The sequence below is a fragment of the Chiloscyllium plagiosum genome, unplaced genomic scaffold (assembly GCF_037043375.1).
Source record: "Chiloscyllium plagiosum isolate Xiang-an unplaced genomic scaffold, Cpla_swu_hap1 HiC_scaffold_10, whole genome shotgun sequence".
In the NCBI taxonomy this organism is placed as follows: Eukaryota; Metazoa; Chordata; class Chondrichthyes; order Orectolobiformes; family Hemiscylliidae; genus Chiloscyllium; species Chiloscyllium plagiosum.
This window is the reverse complement of record NW_028270148.1, coordinates 113,770,934-113,788,012: the sequence shown is the minus strand read 5'-3', so window position 1 is coordinate 113,788,012 and position 17,079 is coordinate 113,770,934. Positions and strand designations below refer to the sequence as shown.

At 45.3% G+C, this 17,079-nt stretch overlaps 1 protein-coding gene across 3 annotated transcripts in view; it reads left to right on the top strand.

Annotated features, from left to right (window-relative positions):
- LOC122553107 (uncharacterized) overlaps positions 1 to 17,079 on the top strand; it is a 140,611-nt gene that overhangs the window by 20,179 nt on the left and 103,353 nt on the right. For all 3 annotated transcript variants that reach the window (XM_087990982.1, XM_043696654.2, XM_043696653.2), the window contains one exon: positions 8,045 to 8,142. In XM_087990982.1, the coding sequence (XP_087847108.1) occupies positions 8,045 to 8,142 (98 nt within the window). The remainder of the gene's footprint in view (positions 1 to 8,044; positions 8,143 to 17,079) is intronic.

Genomic DNA, 17,079 nt, shown 5'->3' with positions numbered 1-17,079 from the left:
AAAACTACCCTTCAAACACTAACAAGCACTGAAAAAGACCCTCTGAAAAATGACAGATCATTTACTCTGCATCTGTCTCCACAACACTGCTGAGTTTTGCCAACATTTTCTGTTTGAATTTTGGATTTCCAGCATCTGCAGTATTTCGCTAATATTACTGCATGGGACGCCATTCTGTCCATTAGTCCTGTGTCATTGAAAGAGCTCCTCACATCTCTGTACATTCCTACCATACCTTATCTTACCAGCTGAGATTCTCTAGCAAGGAGCTGCTCCAAACGTGAGGCTCTCATTGACATTGACTGCACTGGTTGCTGACTCCCATTACATCAAAGCTTACAGTAAAGAGTCAACTGTGTGTCCTCTACTCACCTGCATGCCAAAGAGCTTCAGCTGCTGTCTCTGAGAATATTAGGGGCCTGCCTGTGTTTTTCTGCAGACGTTATTGACATTGCTCAGAAAGCCGAGGATATGTATGCCTCCCCTTTTACCTGTCGCTAGTCTTTGCAGCTTGCAAAAGGACGCTGCGGGGGTTTCAATGACAGTGTGGGGACGCTAGTGCTGGTTTGGAAATGGCTTTATCGGAGTCTCTTTCAAAATTACTCACAGGAAACCAACTGAAGGGAACCATGCATGTATCTATTGATTTTTTTTCCCCTTGTTAAATGCAAGAAATGGAAACAAAGTTATGCTCACCCAATCAATAGCGGCATCTTCACATCGATTGATGGGTCCACAAATGGAACTTGACAACATGGAAATAACAACAGCACTTCCACCTGCTTCATCAGTTCACCGATTGGTTAAATGGAAGCAGCGTTAAAAGCCTTTCCCTTCTGATTCACATCCAGACTCTCCCCTGGTTTTTAGCAGAGAGCTCAGTCTCTAGGGATTCTCTGGGTGTGACCTCAGGAATGCAATGTTGCCCTCTGAGGGGGCACTAGGTATCTTGCAGAATGTGACTAGGTCTGAAAAGGCTAAATTAGGAGGATAGAATAATAGTATTTTAAAAAATAATTCACTCATGGGATGTGGGTGCCACTGGCTGGGCCCAGCATTTATTGCCCTGTCCCTAGTTGTCCTTTAAGATGGTGGGGGTGAGCTGCCATCTTGAACCATGTGCGGTTGGTAGACCCACAATGCCCTCAGGGAGAGAATTCCAGGATTTTGACCCAGCAACACTGAAGGAATGGCGATATATTTCCAAGTCAGGATGGTGAGTGGCTTGGAGGAGAACTTGCACGGGGTGGTGTTCCCTTGGATCTGCTGCCCTTATCCTTTCAGGTGGAAGTGGTTGTGGATTTTGGAAGGTGCCATCTGAGAATCTTTGGTGAATTACTGCAGTGAATTCTGTAGACGGTACATAATGGAATAGAATTATTGATACACTGTGGCACAGAAAGAGGCCATTCCATGCATCATGTTAGTGCTGGCCCTCCTGAAGAGCAATCCAAAGTACGCCCCTTTCCTACTGTCTCCCCACATCCTTGCACTTGCCCTTTTCAGAGTTTTAGGAAAATGTAGGAAAACCTACAGCCACAGAAGGAGGCCACTCTGCCCCCCCCATCATATCCATTAGAAACAAACCACCCACCAGCACAATCTCATTCTTGAGCCTTCCCTGCTGGATTTCAGATGGATATCCAGACACCTTTGTAAATGAGTTGAAGGTTTGTGTGGAGTTTGCACGTTCTCCCCCTGTCTGTGTGGGTTTCCTCTGGGTGCTCTGGTTTCCTCCCACAGTCCAAAGATGTGCAGGTTAGGTGAATTGGCCTTGGGAAATTGACTATAGTGTGCAGACTAGGTGGGTTAACCATGAGAAATGTGAGGTTATGGGATAGGGTGGAATGCTCTTCGGAGGGTCAGTGTGGACTCAATGGGCCGAATGGCCTGCTTCCACCTGTATTCTGTAAAAAACACTATCATCATTGGGGTTTGACTAAATGCCAAAACTGAGCTGGTGTTTGTTTGGCCAGGATGAACAAACTGAAGCTGAGGCATGGATCAGCTACAAGATAATGGGATAGTAGAATGGGTGGGGCTGAATGGATGTCCCAGCTCTGTAGCATGGAGAGTTTGAGAGTTCCATTCTCGTTGGTGAGAAGTCCTGCTCCATGAAAAGATTCTGGATTCTAGATCACCCTACCACAAGAAATAATTTCTCTTGATTATCCCATCCCATTCTGATGATCCTAAACCCGTCAGTTTCATCAGTTATGGGTTTTTCAAGAGGTTTTCTCCTTGGTAGGATCTGAAGCTATTGTTACAATCTAAGCTGTCGCTAGGATTAACTTCTCATTTAAAGTTCTGAGTAAGAGCTCACAGCTGGAGCACTCTTTACAATTTTAGTCTCCTCAGTTGAAAGAGGATGGAATTGCTTCAGAAGCAGTTTGACAGAAGCTTCCTTCAATTCATTCCCATGATGAAGCCTTTACCTAAAGAGGAAAGACTGGACAGGCTGGGGATGTAGCCTCTGGAGTTGAGAAGAGCAAGAGATCTCCTTATTGATGCGTATAAGGTCCCGAGGAGTCTCGATAGGGTGGAAGCTGGGAGGATATTTCCCCTGTAGGGAAGATGAGAATGAGGGAACACGGTTTATAAGTAAGAAGTCCTCTTCATGACAGAGATGAAGATAATGTTTTTCTCCTAGAAGGCCATGAGTGTAGTGTATTTTCTTTCTCAGGAGACAGTGGAAGCTGGGTCATTGAATTTGTTTAAGGCTGAGCTTGGTACAGTTTTTGATCAACTAGAGAGACAAGGATTATGGGAGCATAGGCAATAAAAGGGATTGTGACGACAACCAGATCAATCAGGAGAAAACAGGCTGAAAGGGCTGAATGGCTTCCTTCTGTTCCTGAGCCCAGTATAATCATAGGACAAGGCTGTTCATCAAATCAACTCTCCCTGAAGTCTACTGTCATGTGATCTCTGTTATCATTACTGATGTATTTACATATTAGAAAATTGACACTTAACTCTTTACCTCTGGGCCAACCTTTAATCTTCTATATTGAAGGCGATTGTAACATGAGCGATGTAAATTTGTCTTCCTGATCACATAGCCTGATGATGCTCATCCTTGATTTTTTAAAAAAAATAGACTTTAAAGAATTTCCGCAGTGTGGAAACAAGGTCATTTGGCCCATCAAATCCACACCAACCCTCTGAACAGCATCCCACCCAGACCATCTCCCAAGACTCCCCATGGCTAAAACACTCAACCTACACATCCCTGGACAGTTTAACATGGCCAATCCACCCTAACCTGCGCATCCTTGAACTCTGAGAGGAAACCAGAGCACCCAGAGGAAACCCACACAGACATGGGGAGAATGTACAAACTCCACACAGACAGTTGCCTGAGGCAGGAATCGAACCCAGGTCCCTGGTGCTGTGAAGCAACAGTGCTAATCACTGTGCCAGCCACATGCCAAGTTGGTTCTTGGAAAACAAAGTGGGTTCTCTGATCCTGCTGTCAATATCGGAAACCTGAAGAATTTTTTTCCCTTTATTTTTTATGTGACTTGTTGCTCATCCCCAGTTGCCTCTGTGTGTCGCAGGGGCCATTTCAGGGGCATTTAAGAGCAAACCCCATTGCTGTGGACCTAGAGTCCCATGTCGGTAAGTAAGATCAGGTAAGGAAGGCAGATTTCCTTCCTGAAAGGACATGAGTGAAGCAAATGATCTGTTTTAAAGATTTGATACAGGTTTAATGGCTACCGCCAGACTTTTAATTCCAGATTTATTCATTGAATTCAAGTTGTATCATGTGCCAAGATGGCATACAAACCTGTGCCCCCAGTGCATTAGCTATATTCAGCTGTATCATCACTGGATTGCTAGTGCCAGTGTTGTCACCTCCTGCTAAATTTAGCCTTAACCCTAATGTTCCTGTCTTCTTATTTACCATTCAGGAAGCTAGAGCACAGAGTGATTGTAGTCTTCTTGGCTGGGTCTGTGTTCAAGGAAGCTAGTAACCAATTTTGCGGTGAATATCCTTTTCTGGGACTCTTCCTGGTGAATATTAGTTTAAAATAATTATACATCCTTTACCTCTCTTCCTACAATCATAGAATAATCAACTGCAAAAGATCAATAAGTGCCCTTTCACCCATCCTGTCTCTTTGTTAAATTTGTTGAATATTCCACACACCCCCACCCTTCCCCCACACTCCAGCCCGTGTTCCTGCTGCAAGTGTTTATCCCTTTTGAAAGTTATTCTTGATTCTGCTTCAGTGTCCCAACTCGCTGTACTAGATAAAACAAAATTATCCTCCCCTCCTCTCTGGTTACGATTTGGAGATGCCGGTGTTGGGCTGGGGTGTACAAAGTTAAAAATCACACAACACCAGGTTATAGTCCTACAGGTTTAATTGGAAGCACTAGCTTTCGGAGTGATGCTCCTTTATTAGTTGGTTGTCACAATTAAACCTGTTGGACTATAACCTGGTATTGTATGATTTTTAACTTTGTCCTCTCTGGTTAATTGCCAATTACTGTGAAAGTTTGGCCAGGGGATCAGTAATGTATAAAATGATCTTATTCTAATACCTGAGATCTTACAGCTGCCATGGGTTTATCAGGGAAGGAAAATGGACAGAAAATGGCTGCAGCAATCAGCCAGCAATAAATTGAGGCAAGTTTAGGAAACATATGTGAAATTGTTTTTCCTCAGAGTGAGTAGGTAATAAAATTCCTCTTTCTTACACTCAAGAAAACCTTGCAATTGGCTTCTTAATTTTGATCGAGTGACTGTTTTAACTGAAGTGCATTAGAATTATGTGTTGCAAAGAATTAATGATTTTTGTAGTGACTGACTGAGGGGATTTTAAAAGAGGGGAGTGGATACATCAGGTTGTGTCACGACACAGCTAACTCTTATGCAAGTGTTGTTCATGTGATTTATTGCTTAACTCCCTGCTAATCTGCATGGACGTGTGCAGCCTAATGTGTCACTTCCCTGACCAGGCAGGATCCAGGCCATAAGAAATAGGAACTGGAGTAGGCCATTCGGCCCCTTGAGCCTGATTCTCCATTCAGGACATTCCTCAGAACCTCCCAACATCAGAATTCTGGCTGTAAGCCCAGCTTCCTCAATGCAGTCGAGTCCTGCTTGTTATTTATAGACTCGTTGGAAGAAAAATCGATGGCTCAGTGGTCATAACAGCTGTCATGCACTACAAGCAGAGAATTATGAGTTACGCATCTAAATTAAAAAGTAATTTCAGCACCTGAGCAAAGGGCAGAGTTATATGTCAGATTTTTGTTGCATGCAAATTATTTCTGTATCTGTTAGAAACTGGCTCAGTTTTTGTCAGTCTTCTTGGTGCACACTGCACTGCAGACACCTGTGAAAAGGTGTGCCTAACAGGGTTGTCTAATAATCAGCTGTCCTACACAATCTCACTGTCTGTCTGAAATATTACGATAGCTACATCCCCTTCACTGTCCTTTACAGTTTTCGTGCACTGTACTGTCTTTTGAGTCATTATTGGTTTATCACATGTGCTCCTGGATGTAGTAGAGCCTTCATAGAATGATGTAGCAGCTTGAGGCCATTCAGCCCATAGTGCCTATGATGGATCATTGAAAGACCTACCTTACTAGCCCCAACCTTTTGCTCACTGCTCTGTTGGTTTCTCCCCTTGAAGGATTTATGAAGGATTTTGAGAGTTGTTATTGGGTCAGCTTCCATCACTATTTCAGGCAGCACCTTCCGGATTATCACATTTAAAATGAATTATCCTTATTTCACGTCTGGTTCTACTGCCAATTCTCTTCAACTTGAGTCCCTCTGGTTACTGACACTCCTGCCACTGGGTGCACATCCACCTTGTTTGCCATGTGAAAACACACCAGGGTTTTGGACACCAAGTTACCTCTCCCTTATTTACCTTGGAGAACAATATCTCCAAGGCCCCATGGAACTGAAGTCCCTTGTCTGTGGGACTGTTGTGCTCAGCCTCCTCCACACTCTCCATCTACGGTCTCGACAAAGTTCCTGAAGTCTGAATGGCATGGTGCCTCAGTTGAAGTCAAGGCATTGGGAGGGTGGACAGAGATGCATTGGGAGGGTGGACAGAGATGCATTGGGAGAGCGGACAGAGAGGCATTGGGAGGGTGGACAGAGATGCATTGGGAGGGTGGACAGAGAGGCATTGGGAGGGTGGACAGAGATGCATTGGGAGGGTGGACAGAGAGGCATTGGGAAGGTGGACAGAGGGTTAACACCCACCCTCAAGGTTCTTCCAAGAGTGATTGTCAATGGGATCCATCTTTGGTCCTACTGAGAGGTTTTAGCATCTTATCGGAGGCTCAGAGATTAGCGCTGCTGCCTCATGGCACTAGGGTCCCAGGTTTGATTCCAACCTCGGGTGACTGTCTGTGTTGAGTTTGCACATTCTTTCCTTGTCAGCATGGGGTTCCTCCTGATGGTCCCACAGTTTCCTCCCACAGTTCAAAGATGTGCAGGTTAGTTGCATTGGCTGTGCTAAATTGCCCCATAGTATCCAGGGATGTGCAGGCTAGGTGGATTACTCATGGGAATAGGGTAAGGGAGAGGGTCAGTGTGGACACAGTGGGCCAAATGGCCTGCTTCCACACTGTAGGGATTCTATGAAAATGTAGTGCCTAAATTTGGGACATACAAGTGTGACAGAGGCCTAACCAGCAATTTATAAAGGAGAAGCTAACCAGCTTTTATATGAAGTTATTGGTGCTACATTCTATTCAGCTAAAGAGTAATGTTAAGTCTGGCTTGAGGTTCCACATAAGACTATTAAGTAACTCAGATATTAGTGGGCGGCACGGTGGCACAGTGGTTAGCACTGCTACCTCACAGCGCCAGAGACCCGGGTTCAATTCCCGCCTCAGGCGACTGACTGTGTGGAGTTTGCACGTTCTCCCCGTGTCTGTGTGGGTTTCCTCCGGGTGCTCCGGTTTCCTCCCACAGTCCAAAGATGTGCAGATCAGGTGAATTTGGCCATGCTAAATTGCCCGTAGTGTTAGGTAAGGGGTAAATGTAGGGGTATGGGTGGGTTACGCTTCGGCAGGTCGGTGTGGACTTGTTGAGTCAAAGGGCCTGTTTCCACACTGTAATGTAATCTAATCTAATCTAATGTATCCAGCTATAAAATACTATCTAATAAACTTACTCTGTTTATTAGGACTGCACTTCTCTTTTGCCTAAGACCTAAGTGCAGGCTTCCTTTCCCATTTGGTTTCAGTAACTTAGACAAATAAGAATGAGGAAGATTGGTGTCAGTGAATCTACCCAAGACATCTCAGATGGTTCAGGACCACAACAGATGCATCTTCTGACTGGAATTCATTCAAAGACCGGTCAAAACCCATGGCTGTGTGATTCAGAGAGGGTTGGATTTAGGAAACATTGTATGTTATTGTTGAATAATGTAACGGGGACAGGGAGAGTGGAATTTGAACTTTCGAAAGTCCTGGGAATAAAAGGATGTCCAGTGCGGTTAGAGATTGTGTGTGTGTGTGTTCAGTGAGGTGCTCCCTCCCTGTGATTGATAGCTTTTAATTATCCTTGGCTGGAAAAAGTAAAATAAAGTCTGTGGCTGTCGAGTGCATGATAATTCAGTGATAAACATTATCACTGCATGATAAACATTAAACTTATTTTTAATGTTTACTTCTGATCCTTCAACTTGTCCCTTATTCTTTTGTCAAAGTAGTATGTCCCAATTGTTTCTTGAAAATGATATTGAAAAGTGTAGGCAGTGCAATTGTTTGCTGACTGTGAGAATCCTTTGATGTGATTGGCTGTTTTGCTCACTGACATTACTGCTGCTCGATGTCTGGAGATTCATGAGGCACCGGATTCAAATGGCATCCATAAAGGAGATGCTGAGGTCATAGTGAGTTCTAGATTGTTCCGGGACAATTATTTTAAGGTTAACTCCAAGTTCTGTCACTTTGATATTAACCATGTAATCTGGGTCTTAGAGATGGTCTCCAGGCCAAAGGATCTGTCTAACTTGGTATGCTCAACCATGAGAACTCCTGCTCTCTCTTGTTACAGCCAAAGGTGAAGATTGTCTGCCCGGAGATGAAACCACATCCTCACCCTCACGATAAATCTCCTCCTCTAACTGCTGAGGAGCTGAGAAATCTAACAAGGTATGATTATAACTCTTTAAATGTGACATGACAGTGGTTCAGCTAATGTGGATTCAAAAGGTGTTCTTCTGTGCTATAAATTTCTGTCTCTCGAGATACTTCCTGCTTTTTGATTGAAAAAGCCTTTACTTGTTCCAACGTATGAGACAAACATCATTTCTAGGGGTTTTCTGCTGCTCTCTGTCATTGGTTAGACCATTTTTGGAATACTGCATTCAATTCTGGTCTCCTTGCTGTAGGAAAGATGTGGTGAAACTTGAAAGGGTTCAGAAAGGATTTACAAGGATGTTGCCAGGGTTGGAGGGTTTGAGCTACAGGGAGAGGCTGAATAGGCTGGGGCTGCTTTCACAGGACTGTCAGAGGCTGAGGGGTGACCTTACAGAAATTTTTCAAGTCATGAGGGGCATGGATAGGGTGAAGGTCAAGGTCCTTTCCCCAGGGTGGTGGTGTGTATGGAATGAGCTGCCAGACGAAGTGGTGGAGGCTGGTACAATTGCAACATTTAAAAGGCATCTGGATGGGTATATGAACAGGAAGGGTTTGGAGGGATATGGGTCGGGTGCTGGCAAATGGGACTAGATTAGGTTGGGATATCTGGTCGGCATGGAGGATTGGACCGAAGGGTCTGTTTCCAAGCTGTACATTGTGTGATTCTATTTGGGGGCATTTAGTTTATGAACCTGAAAACAGAGTTGAGAAGCTAAATCTCTAGGTTTGTGAAAAATGTGAGTGAGACCTGATTTTGTTTTACCAACGATGGTAGGGCAATGCAAGGGCTCGCTCAGTACCAAAGAATCTTCCAAATAAAATCTTGTCACAAAGCACCTACAGCAATTGGATCTTAAAGGCTTTGGGAGGAAGGATCTCTCACACTTCGACCAGCTTGGTGGTGGCCCGTACCATCGTGATAAAGAATAGACAAACATGCATAGAGGAGGAGAGCAACTCATTTCCAAACCATTTAATGTGTTCCGGGGCAAAATACTGCACATAAAATCCTGATGGGACTAGACAGGCTAGATGCAGGAAGAATGTTTCCGATGTTAGGGAAGTCTAAGTATAATGGGTAAGTCATCAGGACTGAGATGATGAGGAATTTCTTCACTCAGAGTTGTAAACCTGTGGAATTCTCTCCCACAGAAAGATTTTGGGGCCAGTTTGTTAGTAATGTTCAAGAGGGCGTGGGACGTAGCCTTTTTGGCTAAAGGGATTAAGGGATATGGAGAGAAAGTGAAAATGGGAATACTGAGATTGCCTGATCAGCCATGATCATATTGAATGGTGGTGCAGGCTTAAAGATTGATCGATTGATTGATTTGATTTGTGGTCATGTGTACCTAAATACAGTGAAAGCTTTGTTTGAAGGCAGCACAGGCAGATCATAGTAAGCAAAGACATAGAGATCATAAGGTGAAAATGAACTTGGACAGAGTAAGGCATCTCGGTTACATTGCAGAGGACATGTGCTAGTCAACGTTGACAAGTTCAGCATTATTTGAAGTTAATGAGTCCATTCATCAGGGAAGAAGCTAGTGTGTGTGTTCAAGCTTTTGTACTGTCTTCCTGGTGGAAGAGGTTGCAGGAGAGCACTACCGGTGTGCAATGGGTCTTTGATAATATTGGCTGCCTTTCCATTTATGGCCAAATTGATTACTCCTCCACCTATTTTCTATATTTATCGATCTCCGAATCATAAAGCACTTTCTAGATTGATGTCCTTGAAACTGTCTTGGCAGTAAAATCAAAGAATTTTGTTTGATAGTTCAACTGTGCAGGATAACATCATTAAAACTTAACCTGTTTGTGTAAAAGTATCATTTTAAGAGAGGTATTCAGGCATTTGTTCTGTCAAAGTGAATTAATCAACACGTTCTGCCATGCTTGCAATGAAACAGTGGGGTGATTTGAAACTGTCACATAAATCACACATAAGTTAATATATACAAGATTAGAACTCGCTCACAACTTTGGTACTTAGTTCAATAAAGGTTATCTGCCAAGCTCACCACTTGCTGCTGTGTGCCCTGTATATCTGGCGGGGTGCTCTATACTGACAGACTAGTGAGTGCATGCTAAATGGTTCCCCATGTAGTGTTAACAGGCTTCATTGTGTCAAAGCCAAGAAGTTGAAACAACAGAGTACTTAAAATCAACGTGCCAACTTAAACATAGTTCTAATAAGACACAAAAGCAATGTTGGATTTCTTGCACCCACCAGAACTGGGACACAAGGAAGCCAGAGTGAGAAAGGGAATACCAATTTATACAGGATGTGAAGAGTGCTGGGGAGTTAGGTCGAGATGGAATGGAGATGCAGCAGGAACTGTTAACTGTCAATCTCAGTTCACAGATCAAACTCAGATCAGACAGGTAGACTCTGATTGGTGGGCTCATTGCTATGTGGAATGCAAGAGGAATCAGTGGTCTCCATTCCCCTTTCCTCATTGAAAAGGTTCACAGAATGGTCAGGTTTATTTTTGCCTAAAAAGGATTGCAGTGTCCTGTGTTCTTTTTATTGATGGGATAGATGGAATATTGTACTTTACTGTGTGTTTTTAAATCTTTAAAATTGTGTTATATATAAATAGTTTGGTTTATTCTATCCTATCTTTATTTCTTTTTTGTAATAAGCTTATGTTGCATTATTAAATCCAAATCTGCAGCATTGTGTGTTTGTGTTTCCATGAAAGTCCACCCTATTGTAAAAAAAATCCATCAAAACCAGATTTTATCTGAGATTTCCTATATACAAGTCTGTACATTTACTATCCAGCTCTTCTGCTGAGGCGTCAGCAGAGCCCAAATGACTGCATGGGCCCCCTATTCTTCTTCGGCAGGCAGATGTTACACGGTGGTCTTTCCCCATCGTGCCTTGGCAGCAGCTGCCCCAAGCTTCAGCGTGTCCCTCAACACGTAGTCCTGGACCTTGGAATGTGCCAGTCTGCAACACTCAGTCGGGGTCAACTCCTTGAGCTGGAAGATGAACAGGTTTCGGACCATCCAGAGAGCGTCCTTCACCGAGTTGATGATCCTCCAGGCACAGTTGATGTTCGTCTTGGTGTGCGCCCCAGGGAACAAACCGTAGAGCACGGAGTCCTGCGTCACGGCACTGCTCGGGACGAACCTTGACAAACACCACTGCATTCCTCTCCAGACTTCCTCTGCGTAGGCACATTCCAGAAGGAGGTGTGTGACAGTCTCGTCCCTCTCCCGCAGCCGCTTCGAGGGCAGCGGCGGTGCGGCTGAGTCCGGGCGTGCATAAAGGATCTCACAGGCAGAGCCCTTCTCACCACCAGCCAAGCCATGACTTGTTGCTTGTTGGAAAGTTCTGGCGATGAGGCATTCTGCCAAATGGCTTTGACAGTCTGCTCAGGGAACCGCTCGATAGGATCCGCCCTCTCCTTTTCCCGAAGGGTCTCAAGGACACTACGTGCTGACCACTTCCTGATGGACTTGTGGTCAAAGGTGTTTTTCTTCATAAACTTCTCCACGAAGGACAGGTGATACGGAACGGTCCCACTACTCGGAGTGTTCCGCAGCAGCGAGGCCAGGCCCATCCTTCGCAACACCGGAACAGGTGACACTCAGTATGTAGTGACACTTGGTGTTTGCGTACCGGGGATCCATGCACAGCTTGATGCAGCCACACACAAAGGTGGCCATCAGGGTGAGGGTGGCATTGGGTGTATTTTTTCCCCCGTTCCCCAGAGCTTTATACATCGAATCCCTTTGGACCCGGTCCATCTTTGATCTCCATATAAATTGGAAGGAGTCCCAGGTGACTGCAGCGGCACAGGTTCTGGGAATAGGCCAGACCTGTGCCACGTATAACAACAATGACAGTGCCTCACACCTGATGACCAGGTTTTAACCCTCGATGGAGAGCGACCGTAGTTTCCATCTGCCCAGTTTCTGCCTCACTTTGCTGATATGGTCCTCCCAAGACTTGGCACACGCTCCAGCCCCCCCGAACCAAATACCCAGCACCTTCAGGTGGTCTGTCCTGACGGTGAAGGGGATCGAGGACTGGTCGGCCCAGTTCCCAAAGAGCATGGCCTCGCTCTTGCCTCGGTTTACCTTGGCTCCCTTGGCCCGTTCGAACTGGTCACATATGCACATGAGTCTGTGCACGGACAGCGAATCCAAACAGAAAACGGCGACGTCATCCATGTACAGGGAGGCCTTAACCTGCAGGCCCCCGCTGCCAGGAATAGTCACCCCTCTCAGGCTCGCATCCTTCCTGATGGACTCGGCAAATGGCTCTATGCAGCACACAAACAAGGCAGGAGAGAGAGGGCAGCCCTGCCTGACTCCAGATCTGACTGGGAAGCTATCTGATTCCCACCCATTGATTGAGACTGCACTGACAATGTTGGTGTAGAACAGTCTGATCCAATTGCAGATTCCCTCCCCAAAGCCCATTTTGGAGAGGATATCTTTCATATATGTGCGTGATATCCTGTCAAAGGCTTTCACCTGGTCCAGGCTGATGAGGCAGGTGTCCAACCCTCTGTCCTGCACGTAGGCGATCGTATCCCTAAGAAGTGCGAGACTGTCAGCGATCTTCCTGCCCGGCAACAGCACAGGTTTGGTCAGGGTGAATCACCGACCCTAGAGCAGACCTGACCCGGTTGGCGATAACCTTTGACAGAATTTTGTAATCCGCATTCAACAGTGAGATTGGTCTCCAATTTTTGAGTTCCTCCCTCTCCCCCTTCCACTTGTAGATGAGGGTGATGATGCCTTTCCTCATGGATTCACTCATGGTACCTGCCTGAAGCATACTGACATACACCTCCAGCAGGTCCTGGCCAATCAAGTCCCACAGAGCAGAATAGAGCTCGACCAGTAAGCCGTCGCTTCCGGGAGTTTTATTCTTTTCGAAGGACTCAAGGGCCTTGGTCAGCTCGTCCAGAGATAGCGGCTGGTCCAGCCTCTCCCGTGTTCTGTCGTCTAAGACCTCCGTGATAGAGGACAGGAACGACTGGGAGGCCGCGCTGTCGGTCGGCTTCGCGTCATACACACTGGCATAGAAGGATTTACTGATCCTCATGACGTCAGCCTGAGATGACATTATCGAGCCATCTTCTTCCTTCAGGCTGCTGAGCACGGAGCTCTCTTTGTGGAGCTTCTGGAAGAAGAAACGTGAACACGTCTCGTCCTGCTCCACCGAGCGGACCCTGGACCGGAAGATTATCTTGGAGGCCTCCGAGGCAAAGAGCGAGGCTTGCTGGCTCTTCACCTCCTTGAGGTCCTCCGTGACATCGACCCCCATCGTCTGCAGCGGAGTGTGTGAAGATGTTTTTAGGAGATGTCAGGATTATAAAAACTATGAATAAATAATTCATTAGCACTTCAGTACTGATTGTCCCAGCGTTGATGTGTGTTCACCTCACAGTTGTAGTCATTCCTCATCCATTCAAAACCAAACTGTTTTGTGGATCTTACCAGTTATTTCCTTTGCACTGTGAGGAAATCTATATATTTGGTTCTGTCTGAGCAGCCTCGGTTCACTGGGGCTCAGTAAACATGGAGCAAGTGGTTTACATGTTCCCCCACTAACCTTGAGTCTGTGCTTCAGTCTATAAATTATGTGACATGCGTCAGCTGTGGTTGGGAAAGTCAAAACCACTTTTCTCTTTTATGTTCTCAGTTTCCACACTAATGGTTGGTGCGACTATTGTGAATTGATTTTTAGTGTGAAGAGAAGGAAGGTGACTGATATTTAGGGAAACTTTAATTCTGCTGTATCGTCCAGTGTTGTTTGCGGCTTGTCTGTGTGTGGATTGACTGTGTGTTGCAAAGTGCCATGAAGCAGCTTTAACAGTGAAGTGTTAGACGGGACTAACAAATAACAAGATTTTAAAACATGTTGGTCATAGCGAGGGGGATCAGCGTTCAGTAACTGTCCAAGCTTTCTGTGCAGTGTAAGCATGTTGAAGCTAAACCTTATCGTTAGTCACTCCTCACAAGCTGGGATTTGAAATGATATTTAAGTCAAGACAGCATCGGCAATCAATGCTTTGGCTTAACACAATGAATATCAATTGTTATGGAAAAAAGTCCTGGACAAATCTTTTACCCATCATACACCCAGGACTTCCATCAGGCTATGCTAGGTTGGGCATTCTCACTCTCTCTCTCTCACACACACACACATAACAGACTCTCTCTCTCTCTCATGCACACACTCTGTGACAGACACATGCCCAGTCTCACTCACACACACACACTCTCAGGCATTCACTCTCTCTCACATACCTGTCCATTCTCACACACACATGCTCCCTCTCTTTCACACATACACACTGTCAGACACACTTTCTCCCCCTCAGACACTCTCTGTCTATCACAGACACATGGTCTCTCTCTCTCTCTCTCTCACACATACACACACACTCCCTCTCTCATGCATTCACGCTCTCACATACACATTCTCACTCGCTCAGACTCACACACACATTTATTCTCATTCTCACGCTCACAAACACACACAATCTCACATGTTCTCTTTCTCACACACAGACCAGCGCTCTCTCTCTCATCTCTTACACACACGCACTCACTCACTCACACACACTTACTCTCACACACATGCTGTCTGTCTGTCTGTCTCTCTCTCTCTCTGACTTTCACACACACACTGTCTCACTCCAATGAGAGGGAGAGATTTATGGAGACTTTACCTTTTTACTTAGCTCTCAGTGAATGCTATCTGTAAATAGATTTAGCTTTAAATAGGAGACCGTGTTATTGTTTCATCAACTGATTGCTGCACTTATACCTAAGACCAAAGAACATATCAGTGGCAAACCAGCTTGGATGCTGTGTGAATAACTTATAGAAATTAGATTACTTGTAGTGTGGAAACAGGCACTTCGGCCCAACAAGTCCACACCGACCCACCACCCACCCCCCACCCATATATTTACCCCTTAACCTAACACTACGGGCAATTTAGCATGGCCAATTCACCTGACCCACACATCTTTGGATTGTGGGAGGAAACCGGAGCACACCCACGCAGACACAGGGAGAACGTGCAAACTCCACACAGTCAGTCGCGGGAATTGAACCCGGGTCTCTGCCGCTGTGAGGCAACAGTGCTAACCACTGTGCCACCGTGCCGCCCACAGTGCTTTTATCTGGAATAAAAGCAGATTGGAGATTGCCGTCAAATTATTGAAGGGAGGTGGAATGTCTGATGCTTATAGTGGGACAGAAAATGGGGACCCCTTCCCATTCTTTCTGGTTTTCAACCAAACAGCTGAGATCTGAACCTTAAAGTGATGTGACTGAATTGCTGCTTGCCTTGCTGCCTCAGGATTTGTTTTAAACCTTAAGTGTTGTACAAACTGAACTGCTTTAAGCCTTTAAAATGTTTCTGTGGCCCTGGAGCTATACGGATGGGATCACACATTCAAATGTCAGATGAATAGCTCCTTCCCGTAATGCTGTCAATGTTATCAATCACCAGGGGAGGTTATCCATCTGTCCCAGAGAATCAGCCACTTACCTGGCCACAAGCTTTCCCTTCAGGATTTAATAGCTGTGCAGTATTTCACTGTGCTGTAAATAACGAAGACATAGATGCATTTTATTGCCTCATTTGCCATTTGTTAGACGTTTTAAGGTCAGCCTTTATTCGCAAACAAAATGGAGTTTAACCTTATCCTGCCTGGAACGAGTTTCTGTGCCTTTCCTAGAATTTGCCAGAAGGTAGAAAGGCTTTGATTAATGACAAGGAATGAGGTCAACAGTGCGGAGCTGATGATAAACCTGTGTGTACCAGCTGTGAGTCTATGTGTGAAAATACTGCCTGACAACCTGACAACTCCGTGATTAGGATCCACTGCAGGGAGGTGAGAGCAACGGTCAAAGTTCACACTTGAGTGCAGTGCTGAGGGAGTGCTGCCCTGTCCGATGTACAGTCCTTCAGGTGAGATGTTAACCCTGTCTGTCCTCTCCAGATGGACATGAATGGTCACCCAATGTTGCCTCAAGGACAGCTATCTCTCAGTGGAGTTGAGAGTGTGGTGCTGGAAAAGCACAGCAGGTCAGACAGCATCCCAGGAGCAGGAGAATCGCAATTCTGATTCTCGACTCTGATCTCCAGCATCTGCAGTCCTCACTTTCTCCTATCTCAGTGGAGCAGTGTCGGACTGGAGGTGGAGGAAGACTGGAATATTTCAAATATGAGAAAAGAAAGAGGTATTTCATAGAGTACAGAGCAGATCAGAGAGAAGTGGGTAGTGCTGGAAAGGTACAGCAGGTCAGGCAGCATCCGAGGAGCAGGAAAATCGACGTTTCGGGCAAAAGCCCTTCATCTTGAAACATTGATTCTCCTGCTCCTCAGATGCTGCCTGACCTGCTGTGCTTTTCCAGCACCACTCTAATCTTGACTCGGATCTCCAGCATCTGCAGTCCTCACTTTTGCCCAGATCAGAGAGAAGGTTAATGTTGTGATACATTGGCATGTGCAGCTGTGTGACGTCAAACATTATCTGGTCATTATCAAGTTGCATAAGCACACTACAAGGAATCATATTGGATCCGAAACATTAACTCGGTTTCTCTCTTTCCTTCATGCTGCCAGACCAGTTGAGTTTCTCCCGCATTTGCTGTGATTGCTTCAGATGTTCAGTATTCTGCTTTTATTATGATACTTATTATGAGATTGTTTCTTAACACAAAGGTAAATTATTGGGCTGAAACATCACCGACCTGTACTAACTCAATATGAGGCATTTTCTTACCTACAGCTGGTGAGCAGCTACTCCCTATCTCAAGTTGTTGAGGGAAATAATGGTTGAGGTTTATAGTAGTTAAGGTGCATGGTAGGTGAGGTATACTGTAGGTGAGGTATATGATACAGTCAGAGGACAGTATAGTCAGAGGATGGGCATTCAAATCTCACTCTGATGGCTGAACTCAAAC